Below are 12,527 nucleotides of genomic sequence, written 5' to 3'. Positions count from 1 at the left end.
GTACCTTTGGACATTAATTGGAAAATAGTAAACTATAAAAGAGTAAACCATGTCTGTTATTAATAATATCAACTGTATCAATAGTATCAATTGATTACCAATTGCTTTTATATCTAAATGTGATTTATTCTTCACAAGCAGTTGCACATACTAACATAGAGTCCAGCTAAAGATAAAATAGCCCCAAATTCTTAAATTCTGAACTGAGTAATAAAAAATAATTAATAATTGAGATACTTGTCTATGATTATTGACATTTATCTTTGGTTATTTAGCCAAATTCATATCCCAGGCCTACAATTTCTTAAAAACATTAACAGGGTCTCTGAAAAACTATCATCCATGTATGTTCCATTTAAAATTTGAAAGAGTATTCTGAAAAACTATCATCCATGTATGTTCCATTTAAAATTTGAAAGAGTATTCTTAAGAAAGTTTAAGTTCCATTTACGTATTGATCTTATAAAATTTTTGGAGTTACATTTAAAATTTTTTAATTTTTGAATATTCTACATCTACCTGAGACACTCATTTTCATATTTATTTGCATTATAGGTTTCATTCTCAACCCCAGAGAACAATTTAATGTGGATAATTTCAATAAGTAAATACTGTTCTGCCCTAACAACTTCATTAGTCTAAAAATAAGCCCCAAACTATAAAGTGTTATACAGAACTCTTCTCTCTTAACCAGTTTCACAATGATCTTACCAAATTGCTTTCATGAATAGCATTAACTTTAGGGCCAGAATTATGTTCAGATGAATATTGACTCTTGATTTATATCCTGAAAGAATCCACCATTTCAAAAATTGATTTATATAAGACACTGCTATGGTTGCATTGTTAACTAAGGGCTTAATTATCATCTGAACCAAGACCATTCAAGATCACTGCCCCTAATCCTTTTTTCAAATAGCAAACTTGAACACAACTGTAGTTCTTTTGAGAATCTTTATTGAATTTTTTTAAACCATTTAATCTGTTGGATCTTGATGCAGTTTATTTAAAAAAAAAAGCTTCAGTGTAGCTTCATATAAACTGCAACGGGAAAAGTAATTTACTTTGTCAAAGAAGTTATCTGAAGTTGCAAGTTATGTTTGTAATATGCAGAACAATAAAATGTAAGCATGCTCTCAGATGCAGGTGCTCCTGTGTACAATGGAGTTACTTTGAAGAGCTTGCTAAGGTCTGCAGGCAACTTATGCAATGCAATCATTTTCCCCCACCATTTAAGTACATGTGAATAAAACTGATATTTATGAATAAAGTATTTTTCTGAAAAAAGTTGAGGCAGCTTTTGTTGAATGCTATCTGTGTAGCTACACTTGCTACACCTTGAATTGTACTAAGTGAAACAAAACCAGGAAGAGTCCATGTTCATGCTGAAACTTGAAAATTCCCTCCACATGTATTGAGGAGTTTCACAAAAAAATGATAAAGGTAAAACACTACACACAGTTGTTCAGGGTCATACATTAACAGAACACACTAAGGGGGAGAAAAAAAAAAAACTTTACATAACAAATCCCCTTCACTGCTTTCAAAGTCAGTGGTGTCTATAGTGGAGGGTGGAGGTGGAAGAAGCCTAGGACAGGAAAAAGCGTAAGTCTACATCTCATGCATAGTTGTCCTTGTTCTGTATGCTACTGTTTCTCAGACATCCGAATTAGAACTGAGGTTTGTTAACCTAGGATCCGCATTGATTTCATATCTGTAATGATACCCTTCCATGTGATCCCTGCAGGCATCTCTGATGTTATGCATCCACTTTTTTATCCCCTTGCGGTTCAAATACAGAACCAGAAGGAAAATGGCACCTATCAATGCTAAAACAATACCCAGGAAGACATAAGAAGTCTGTAGAGATGGAGGGAGGATAGGGTCGCAGTCTAGATCAGAGCTATTGAGTTCCAAGAGGACACGATTCCTCATTTTTTCCGGGAATGCACAGGTGAGCCTGGCTTTGCCCTGCACTACCTCTGTCTCCTTGAGCCAGGCTACCATGTCAGCCATCTGGCAGTCGCAGACCCAGGGATTGCTGTCCATGAAGACCCTGACGTGCGGCAGGCCTTGCAATTCTGCCAACGTGCCGTTATGAAGGACCTTGAGGGCGTTGTCCTCCAAGTGGAGGTCTTCTAAGTGTGTCAGGTGGCGGAAGGACACATAGGTCAGGCTCACCAGCGAGTTGTTGCGCAGGTCCAGATGTCTGAGGTTGGGCAGTTGGGCCAGCACGTCCCGGGGCAGGTAGAGAAAGTGGTTGCTGGCCAGCTCCAAGCGCTGAAGCCCGCGCAGTGCTTGACCGGCTCTTAGGGCCTCTGCCACCACACCCTCGAAGCTCCGCTTCTCCTGCTCCTCAGGGGGCACGATGTGGTTCAGGTACAGTTCCACTAGAGGGCTGGGGTCCTGGATGCTGGCGTTGCTGCTTAAGTTGCTCCCCAAGAAAGCGTGGGAGCTGAGGTTGGTCAGAGGGTTGTGGCTGAGGTCTAGCTGGCGCAGGCTGGGCAGATGCTCGAAGGCGTAGTCGCGCACGTCCTGCAGACGGCTGCCGCTGAGGTTGAGCGCGGCCAGCTCCGACAGCGGGGGCTGGCGGGCGAAGGCGCCAGAGGGCAGCGCGGTCAGCTGATTGCCGGTGAGAAACAGGTTGCGCACGTAGTGGGGCAGGTCCGCCGGTACCTCGGTCAGGTTGCGGTTGACGCACTTGACCGTGCGCGCCGCCTCCGAACACTCGCAAGGCAGAGGGCACTGACCCGGCAGCGGGGGCTGGGCGGACGCCGCATGGGCCACGAACGACGCCGAGGGGATGGAAGAAGATGCCGACGAGCTGAGACTGGACGAGGAGACCCAGCCTAGGAGGACCACGGCCAGCCGCAATAGCCGAAGTCGCCCGTCCCCGGCAGCGGGGCCCCGGGTGCACCCCGCAGGCATCGCGGCTGGGCCTCCCCGGAGCTGGGCTGGGACGCGCCCGCTCCGAAGACTCGGGAGGCTGGAACCAGAGGGCGCGGGCTGGCCGGAAGCGTCGGAGAAAACTTTCCTCTCGTGGGAGCGGAGGAGGCGCCGCGGCCGGAACTCGGCTCCCCCCCAGCCAACTGGCGCCCCCCTCCCGGGGCCGGTTCCCCGCCCCTTCCCTCAGAAAGTACGCACGGCGGGTCGGGACGTCCAGCTCGCGCTCCCCCTTTAGCTCCTCTCGTAGCCGCCGCCCTGGGTGGCACCTCCTCGCCTCTTTGTCGGCGCTTCTGGAAGGATCCGCTGCGCGACCTGGGATAAGTGGAGGAAGAATGTGAAGGCGGCGGCCGCCGCTCGGGCACTGCGAGAACTGGCCTCTCCGAGTGAGGTTGTCCCCGATCGGCCCCCAAGACCGCCCTCCCAAAGCCCGTCCGGCCACGCCGCCGCCAACCCCATTGAACACAGCCTTACCCAGAGAGTGGCCAGCGTCCCGAGACACTGCGCACGGTCTCCCTTCAGCGCCGGTCTAGCTGTAGCTATATATACCTTCCCAGTCTCCCTCCTCCTTTCGCTGTCTGACTCGTCCACACGTCTAACTTCTCGCTTAATCCCCAGCGGCACCCGGACCAAACTCGTCTCACAGCTCTTCCCGCGCCCCCGCCTCCACCAACGACCTGCCTTCCCGGATCTCCGCCCCCGCCAGGACCTCACCTCCCGGTCCAGGTTAGGGTGAGAGGGAAGTTTCAGGTTACACGAGCCTTTTGATCTCTTTTAGTCTGGTCCCGGATTAACTGGAAGTGGAGGGGCGTACAGAGGTCCCCACTCCACCCTGCTCCAGTGCGCACCCCCGCCAGCCCTCCGGGTCCCACAGGGGTTCAAATCATCTCCAAAGGGGAGGGGAGAAACCGCGAACAAAGGGGTGCTTGGACTCCAGACTTAGCCTACTCTCCAGTCTGAGAACTGGAGGAGCCCTGGTGTCTCCGGCTAGTCGTCTACACTGCTCACTCACCTCCGCGCCTGCCTCGTCTGATGACAACTCCGAGTCCCACCAGAGTCGCGACGACTTCCCGGCTCCGCGCTGCGGGCGCCGACTCTTCTCTCACCCCAGCCCCTGGCCCAACCTCCGCAGTTGGGAAAAACCAACCCGGGGGCGGGGGAGGACCGGGCCTGCCGTAGGAACTTCTCTGGCCCCTTGGCCTACCTCGACCACCCCGGCTGGGGGCATTTAAGAAAGTACAATGGAGGGTGAGTCTGGGCTGCGCGCTTTCTCCGGCTGGAAATTAAAGAGGAATTTGCCGGAAAAGGTGAGGGAATCCCTTTCTCTCCCCTCTCCCCGGCATCCTTTGGTGGTTCCTCGTTTTGCATACTTTATTTACCTTGGACAGAAGCAAAACCGCTGGTGAATCTCGTGGAATTCACCCTGATTCGGCTACCTATCTCAGTAACGAGATAGATGTAGGCGTAACAGAGTAGTGCAAAGCAGCGCCATAAAGAAAGGAGCTGAAAATGCACAGCAGCAAAATGCCCAGCTGTCTGCCAAGGGAGCTTGGCAAGTCTCTCCACCAAAGTGACATCTTAAATTATCTAAACTTCAAACTTAGGTGTCATTAATGCGTCCGCACCTGACTCTCCCCTGCACTTCTAGGATAGTCCGGGAACTTGTGAATAGAGATAGTCAACTTTAAAAGGGTGGGGGGGGGGTGAGATTGTGAGAGGATTCCTTTTTGATTTATTAGCCTTTCTCCTCTCAAAATTAAAAGCAGAGGAAAGAAAATGGCAGCCAAAGCATTTTAGAAACAAAAGGCAAATAGCAACGACGTGAGTCACCCAGAAATCGAACCAGCTCTCCTCTCCTCACCAGATGTTTCAGTTGTCTGTCAGTGCAAATCGCTTAAACCCGGAGAGTTATTGGGATTGAGGTAGGGGTAGTGGGTGGGAGGGACGCCACTCTAAGGGAGCATTATAGTTTAAATTTGGTCCTAAAATCTTTCATCCAAGACCGCCCCCCTCAATTCACTCCACTTCTCCTCCCCCCTCGTGGAAGAGAAGGTAGGATATAAAAAGCTGCGAAAAGAGACCACTTGAGTAACTAATAACAGGATCTATTAAATCGAAGAGACTTGGATTTCTGAAAGCTCCATAGTTGCTCTCTCAAGAATTCTAAATCCTGCTATCCCAGTCAAATAATTACCCAGCAAGTATGAGAACACACTTCATTTTGCAGTGAAAAAAGCAATTAGAAAAAAACATAGCCAAGAAAATTAAGGTTCAGTGATATAAAATGTTAAAATAAGGAATGTTAGGAATTTGTACCTGTGAATATGTCTTTAGTGTGAAGAAAGGCCTTGTCTCTCAATAGATTCCTGATTGATTACTTTTGTGGAAAGTAATAGTTTGCAGACCCAATAGTGTAAGACCTGAAGGGACTGGAGACTGCAGGGATTTGTGCAAAGTTTCATTAATTTACATCTTCAGCATGCTTATTAAAATTCATTTTTCTTATTTTTATCTGTTATGCAATATGAATGTGAAACATTTTGACAAAGGAATCTCAAAAGCTGTAGTCATGTAGCTGTGAATCTTGAGTGTGATGGTTGGTGGTAGTGGTTCCAGAAATCTATACATGTGTTAAAATTCATAGAAGTTAGTATACCAAAGAGTCAAATTTTACTGTTTGATAATTTTTAAAGTGAAATTTGTTACTTTTAGAAGAAAACTACACTATTGCTCTAACGTGATATTAATTCTGGTTCTAGTCTAAAGAGTTACTGTTTTGTTAAGGAGAAAGAGAAGCACCCTAGAATTTAAGTAATACATATCCTCTCAAATCTGCAGTAGTAGTATTGTCTTGTTATTCCATTGTATTGACTCTACTTGCCACCACTGTACTGATCCCCTTTCCAAAGTTGTTTCCTTTATTCTCTACATCAGTATTCAGGTAGGTCCTCTACAGCTTTCCAGACAAGAAAATTGAGGCAAAAATAAATTGTGTAACCTGTTGAAATAAGGAGTGGAGGTGGGGATCAGGCCCAGGCTCACCTGACTCATCTATATCCCACATCTACCTTTCAGAAAAGTTATGAATTTTTGTTGTTACCATTGTCTGTGTGTTTTTGCAAAGCCCTACTCTGTTCCGCATAGGCAGAAGCAAACCTTCAGCCCTGATTCTCTTTCCTTTTCTCATGTCCTCCTACCTCCTACAACTAGCAGTTGATTATCCTACTGAAGCAAGACCCAGACATTTGTTGACATGGTCATTTCTAGATCTACCACTTACTGTGTGGCTCCTATGTACCTCTGTTTCTTAATCTGTAAAACAGAACCACTAATAAACAATGAATTGTTTCTATGAGAATTGAGATAATGCATGTAGCACAACTAGAGTATTTCCTGCTATTATTGTGCCTTCCTTTGTTACTTTCCCCCTTGCCATTTATTATGCACTCAGTGTATCCCTATAGCTATGTTGGTTGATATGAGTACAAAAAGGCATATGCTATTATCTCCTTAAAGAAGAATTACAAGATTTACCAAATTTAAAAGTTACGAAAATACAGTTTACTCAAATGTGAGTTTTAGAGAAGCAATTTTTTTTTATGTACAGTGCATGTTTATACAAAAAAAAATCACTTGAAATTCTAATTTAACTGGACATCGTGTATTTGATCTGGCAACAATGGAGTGGCAGAAACAGACATAAAAATAAAAGCTTTCAATACAGAACACTGAGTGCCCTTTAATGTGTGTATCTTTCCAATCTCCTCTCTCTTTGTATATATTTTACTGGTGCTTCTGCTATTTTTATATGAATGGGATCATAAAATATGTATTATTCATAGTTTTTCTAATTTTAAGAAATTCTGTGTCCATACACATAGATATCCTTTCTTCTTTTTTAAAGACTGCAAAATATTCCATATTATGGATTGTCAGATCACATTTTTTTAACTGCCCTATTGAAAGACTTTAGATCAGTAAATACTTTTTAAAAGAAGTTTCCTTTAAGTGAGAAAGCATACTAACATCAGTTCTATTTTGATTGTCTTAAGCATTTAATTATCCTAAATTATCATACTTGCCTTACTCCTGACAGCTTGAAAATTTTTGTGTGAGATGCTATTTACATGCTCTAAAGCAGGACAGAGAATTTCAGAGCACATTTTTCCTCATTTATTCTTCCACTTCAAAATGAAATAAAAGAAGGATCTGAATGTCCTATTGGAGAAGAACCAATTTAGTATATTACAATAGGTCACTTTGTAGCCTCCAGGAAAATGTCTCTGCACTGTCATTTATTTAGCTGATTGCTTCTTCAGGAACAATTTTTCTTCTGATGACCCAAAGGAAAGTCATTAGTAAATTATTGAACTATTGCTGTTAAATCCTGGGAAGGCATGCAATCATGTAGCATTAAAAAATTATGGCCACCCTCACAGTAACGAACAGAGAGAAGCCATCGTCCAGCATGGACAAACATTAACATTATTAAAAACTATTTAATTTTGGTTTCTGGAAAATTAGCAAAGTTATTAAAGGGGAGTACTTTCAACCTAAAAAAATATCTAAAATAAGCTCAAGAATTGCTGTACATCAGGAACAAATGCTGTAAATTCATGAACCAATTCTGAAAACTAGAATGAGCACCTTGGGGGAGAGGAAAGGGGAGGAGCTTTGGGGAAAAAAATGTATAGACATATACATTTAACTATACATACATATATGGAAAATCATTTCTAAAAATAATGGTTAAAAAACTATGAGCTGATTTCATCATTTTTGAGAGAAATGGCTTCTTATCTAAAACATATAACCTAAATTAAGTAAAATAGAAGCTAAATAATGGGTCGAATGAGATCTTTGTCTCATGAGTGAGTACAGTAGCTGTTGGAGCTAGTAAAAGCAAAATATAACAATATTTCAAAATTCACTGCATATTAAATAAATGCTTAAGAAAGGAGAGCCTAAAAGGCTATAAAACTGGAAAAAAAGTGAAATAATAGATGGAAATGTGATTCTTCATAGATGAGAAAGTACTGAAAGTTAAATAAAAACAATTATATGGTAGTCTATAGAAATCTCCAGGTAGTGTGGTTCAACTTCAGTGACTGCTTTTTAAAACTTTATTAAATGCTGTCTACTAATTTGATGTACTTGAAATATCAAAGAAGGTAGGATAAGTATTCCTGCTGTCAAACAACAGAATAGTGGCTGAGACTGTTTTACATGATAAACATAAGCACAAGGGTCAGAGAGCGACTGGAGAACACTTTATTGGAGAAGAAACTGCATTTTGAATTATTAGTAAATAACTTGGCTAGACTAGTTTTGTTAAAAAGACTCAGAAAACTTGCTCAATTCTAGCGTTTACATGAGATAAGAACGGCACATGTGGGATGGAGAGGTACAAAAGTATATTTGAAATATGGTGGAATCAGATTAATGCCTTCCATTCTAAAAAAGTTGACATCATTGTATTGCTAAGAAGCCATCGAAATTTTTGAGCAAGGAAATGGTGTGATCAAATGATATGATGGAACATTTGTAATTAGAAAGATCATCTCTGTCTGCTTGAAGGGAGAATTATTGGCAGAGAAATCAAAGACAGTGAGAAAAATTGGAAGCTTCGAGTACTAGATGATGAAAACAAAAATAAAGCAGTGGTACAAGACTGGTCAGGCAGACACTACTCTCTATAAACCAATGGTCCTCAGTAGGATGGCACCACCCCAAGTGGGCATTTTGGAGATTTGTGGAGGCATTTCTGTTTACAAAGATTGAAGAGCTACTGACATTCACTAGGTAGAGTCTAGGGATATTAAACATTCTGTAATTAAACAGACAATACCATCATACAATGAAAAGTTATTCTGTTTCCCAGATGACTTTTAAACTTACATCTTGACAATCTAGTAGGTAAAAAAACCTCATTATAATCCTTTCAACCTAGGAACAACTCCATTTTACATTTTAACTGTAAGTGCTTTTAGCATAGTTTTAATATATATTGAATTTTCCAGGAATGAAGTTAACATGTTCATTGAGGAAAGAGTATATATTTGGAAGTTATCAAAATTTCATCTGGGATAGTATGTCACTCCTGTCATTTGATACACCATTATAACTCAGTTGTATCAGTTTGCATTTGTAGTTACTACATTTACAGTGACTCTTATTTTAAAACATCTAGTATAAAGAAAAAAATGTTTTCAGTTGTTTGATTATTTGATTTCTCTTAAATCCTAGCCTATTTATAAGTAGGTGGAAGTATATCACCACTTCATTAGATAATAAACCTTGTTTGACATTCTAGTATAGTTATACCCAAATATTTATATGTTATTTAATATTTGATTATCTTCCCTTTTGGGGGGACTTGTGTGTGATGGTATGTTTTATATCACACACACATATAAAGAAGGGGGTTTACAAAATATTTGTTAAAAAAAAAACTGGTTTATAAAAGCCTGAAATAAGCTATATAGATATTTAAGAGGTAGAATCTATAAATATTGGTTTTTCAGGTTGAGAATACATTTATAATTACAAAATATTACATTATAGATAATGTCTATGTTTGAGAAATTAAAATTCTAGATTATAGAGTCAGTTGATTATAAGGGTGTTGGAAAATACTTAGAGTAAAGGATAGAACAGAGAACTTACTAAGAATCCTCTTGTTTGGTTGAAAATATTGCCATTAAGAGAAAATGGTGATAAATATTTAAGTCAGAAAAGTTATCTAATACCTTTCTTCTAATATAATTCACATATTCTGAAGGTGACATTGAAGATTTTCCATTTCTCTAGTCCTTTCTTAAACTAGATTCAAACCAAAGCTGGAAGTCAACCAAGAAATGGAAGTATTTGCAATTGTAGCCACCATCCAAATTAATTAATTTCAATTAACTTTAATACACTTCAATAAATGTTTATTAATGTGCTTCTTTTGGTGGTACTCACTTTGTTTTTCAAACAGTGCCATCTTCAAAACCAGGAATTTGCGGGCCCTCCCTGGTGGCGCAGCGGGTTAAAGCACTGCACTAAAAAGCTAAAGCCACTTCCGCATGAGTTCGATCCCCACCCGCCCCAGAGGAGATCCACATGGCGTGGCAGACCTCTCCTGACCCGCCCGCTGCTCCCCTCAGCAGTGTACTTCGTCGATCTGCCTGTTCTGCTCCCCGCTCTGTCTCTGGTGAAGCCTCTCACCCTTCGCATCTCTGGCCTGTACCCCAGTTCTGTACAAATAAATAAATCTTTTGGGAAAAAAACAAAACAAAACCAGGAATTTGCCTTAAGTTTCTTTCTAATGCTGGCACATTGACAGGCAATCTATTGCCTGTCCATGGCAGAGGTTCAACACATGGACTTAGCCAAAGCTTGTGTACCTGACCTCAGTTTCCCTAAGTTACTTTATAATTCTATCTAATGAGTTAAAGAATATCCGTAAACTACCTGCTATGTTTATAACTAATAAGAATAATTATTAGAATTAATTTAGATCTCCACATTAATACCTAGGAAGAAAGGACTAAAGATATTGTGCCTGTTGGAAGAGAAATTTATCATATTACCTTGTCAGTGAAAACAAATGAAAGTTAAAGAGTTTAACTGGACAGAAAAAGTTAAGAGTGGATAAGAGTAGAATTAAGGAGCGGGCTACAGAGTGCATGCCTTAAGATGCCTATACTGAATGTGAGTGTAAGCATGCTAGAGGAGGTACTTTAACCCAAGAAATTTTAGGTGCTGATTATTTGCAATGGGATTATATTCAAAATAGTTCACAAGTAGTATAGATAAGACAATGACCCATCACTGTTCAATAAGCAGGGTGTCACCAACAAATAGCTAATTAGCCTTTGTTGGTATAAGCTGCCTAAATCCAAGCATACACATGAAAATCTTCTATCTAGGTATGCACACATGCATGGATTTCTGATAATCTCCAAAACTATCCTCCACAGTGCAGTCAACCGCTCAAAAATCATTCCTTAACTTCCAAACTTTGCCATAAGGAATTGGACACTTTCCTTTAAAATAAGAAAGTAAACAGTAGATATGGGTTCATTACTTGTTAAACATTTTTTGGAATGTATGATGTGTGTTTCTGGACACTGTACTATTAAAAAAGGATAATTTGAGCATGCTGTTGACTTCAGTTTGTATTTTTCACCCATGTTTATCATGGATGAACATTTCCTATATAAAAGGTAACGTTTTATAAGCTTTTTCACAATTGTAAGCATCAACAACTGCTCCTGAAAAGATGATCTTTGACGTAGTGATTTATAATGAAAGTACCCCAGTTCTGTATGCATAAATAAATAAATCTTTAAAAAAATAAGCATATTAATAAATCTTTACTTGGAACAACTAAGGAACAAAACAGACTAAAAAAAAAATCAAAAATGAAAGAAAAGACCTCATAAAAGCTGTCACAGAAACACAAAGGTTGATAAAAGAATATTATGAACAATTACACAACAATAAATAGGATAACTAGAAGAAATAGGTAAATTCCTAGAAACATACAATCTACCAGACTTAATCTTGCAAAAGTAGGAAGCCTGAATAGGTCTATCACTAGCAAGGAGATTGAATTAATAATAAAAGCCCCCAAAAAGAGCATCCAGGACCAGCTGCACTGATGAATATTCAAATAGAATTAATGCCAGTCCTTCTTAAATGTTCAAAAAATCTAAGGAAAACAGAATGCTTCTAACTCACTTTATGAGGCTAGCATTGTACTGAGCCAAAAGTCAGACAAGAACAATATATGGAAAGAAAATTACAGGCCAATAGCCATGATAAGCATGGATGAAAAATACAAACTGAAATCAACAGCATGTTTAAAGAATCATAAACCTGAGCAAGTTGGCTATTTCCCTGGAATGCAAGGGTGGGTCAACATAGGCAAATAAATAAATGTAATAAACTACATAAACAAAGTGAGGGATAAAAATCATACCATCATTTCAATAAATGCAGAAAATATTAAGTTCAACATCTTTCATGGTAAAAATACCAACATATTCTATATATCCTAGGTAAGACGATACTACCTCAGCATGATAAAGGCCATGTATGATAAGAGGACAGGTACTAATGAAAAGCTAAGGGATTTCCTTTAAGATAAAAGGTGCCCATTTTTTTTTTTTAAGATTTATTTATTCATTCATACAGAACTGAGGTATAGGCTGGAGATGCGGAGGGTGAGAGGATTCACGAGAGACAGAGTGGGGAGCAGAGCTGGAAGATCGAGGAAGTACACTGCTGAGGGGAGCAGCAGGCGGGTCAGGAGAGGTCTGCCACGCCATGTGGATCACCTCCGGGGCAGGCGGGAATTGAACTCGTGCGGAAGTGGCTTACGCATCTTAGTGCAGTGCTTTAACCCGCTGACCACTAGGGAGGGCCAGGTGCCCATTCTTTATCCACCGCATTTGTCATATTATATTCAGACAATTAAACAAGATAAAGAAAGACAAAGACAGGCCTAATAATCAAAAAAGTAAAACTATCTTTATTGGCAGATGATATGATTTACATATTGAAAACACTAAAATCTATACCCCCCCAAAAGTTAG

The 12,527-nt window shown here is 40.5% G+C and overlaps 1 protein-coding gene across 1 annotated transcript; it reads right to left on the bottom strand.

The window, feature by feature from the left end:
- Positions 1 to 980: 980 nt before the first annotated feature.
- On the bottom strand, positions 981 to 3,252 carry TPBG (trophoblast glycoprotein). The gene has a single exon (XM_004673649.2). It carries the CDS (start codon positions 2,926 to 2,928, stop codon positions 1,657 to 1,659), a length of 1,272 nt encoding a protein of 423 aa, XP_004673706.1. The 5' UTR covers positions 2,929 to 3,252; the 3' UTR covers positions 981 to 1,656.
- Between the last annotated feature and the right edge of the window lie 9,275 nt (positions 3,253 to 12,527).

The sequence above is a fragment of the Condylura cristata genome, unplaced genomic scaffold (assembly GCF_000260355.1).
Source record: "Condylura cristata isolate star-nosed mole 26May11 unplaced genomic scaffold, ConCri1.0 scaffold00001, whole genome shotgun sequence".
In the NCBI taxonomy this organism is placed as follows: domain Eukaryota; kingdom Metazoa; phylum Chordata; class Mammalia; order Eulipotyphla; family Talpidae; genus Condylura; species Condylura cristata.
The sequence above is the reverse complement of the archived record's forward strand: the minus strand, read 5'-3'. Positions and strand labels throughout refer to the sequence as shown.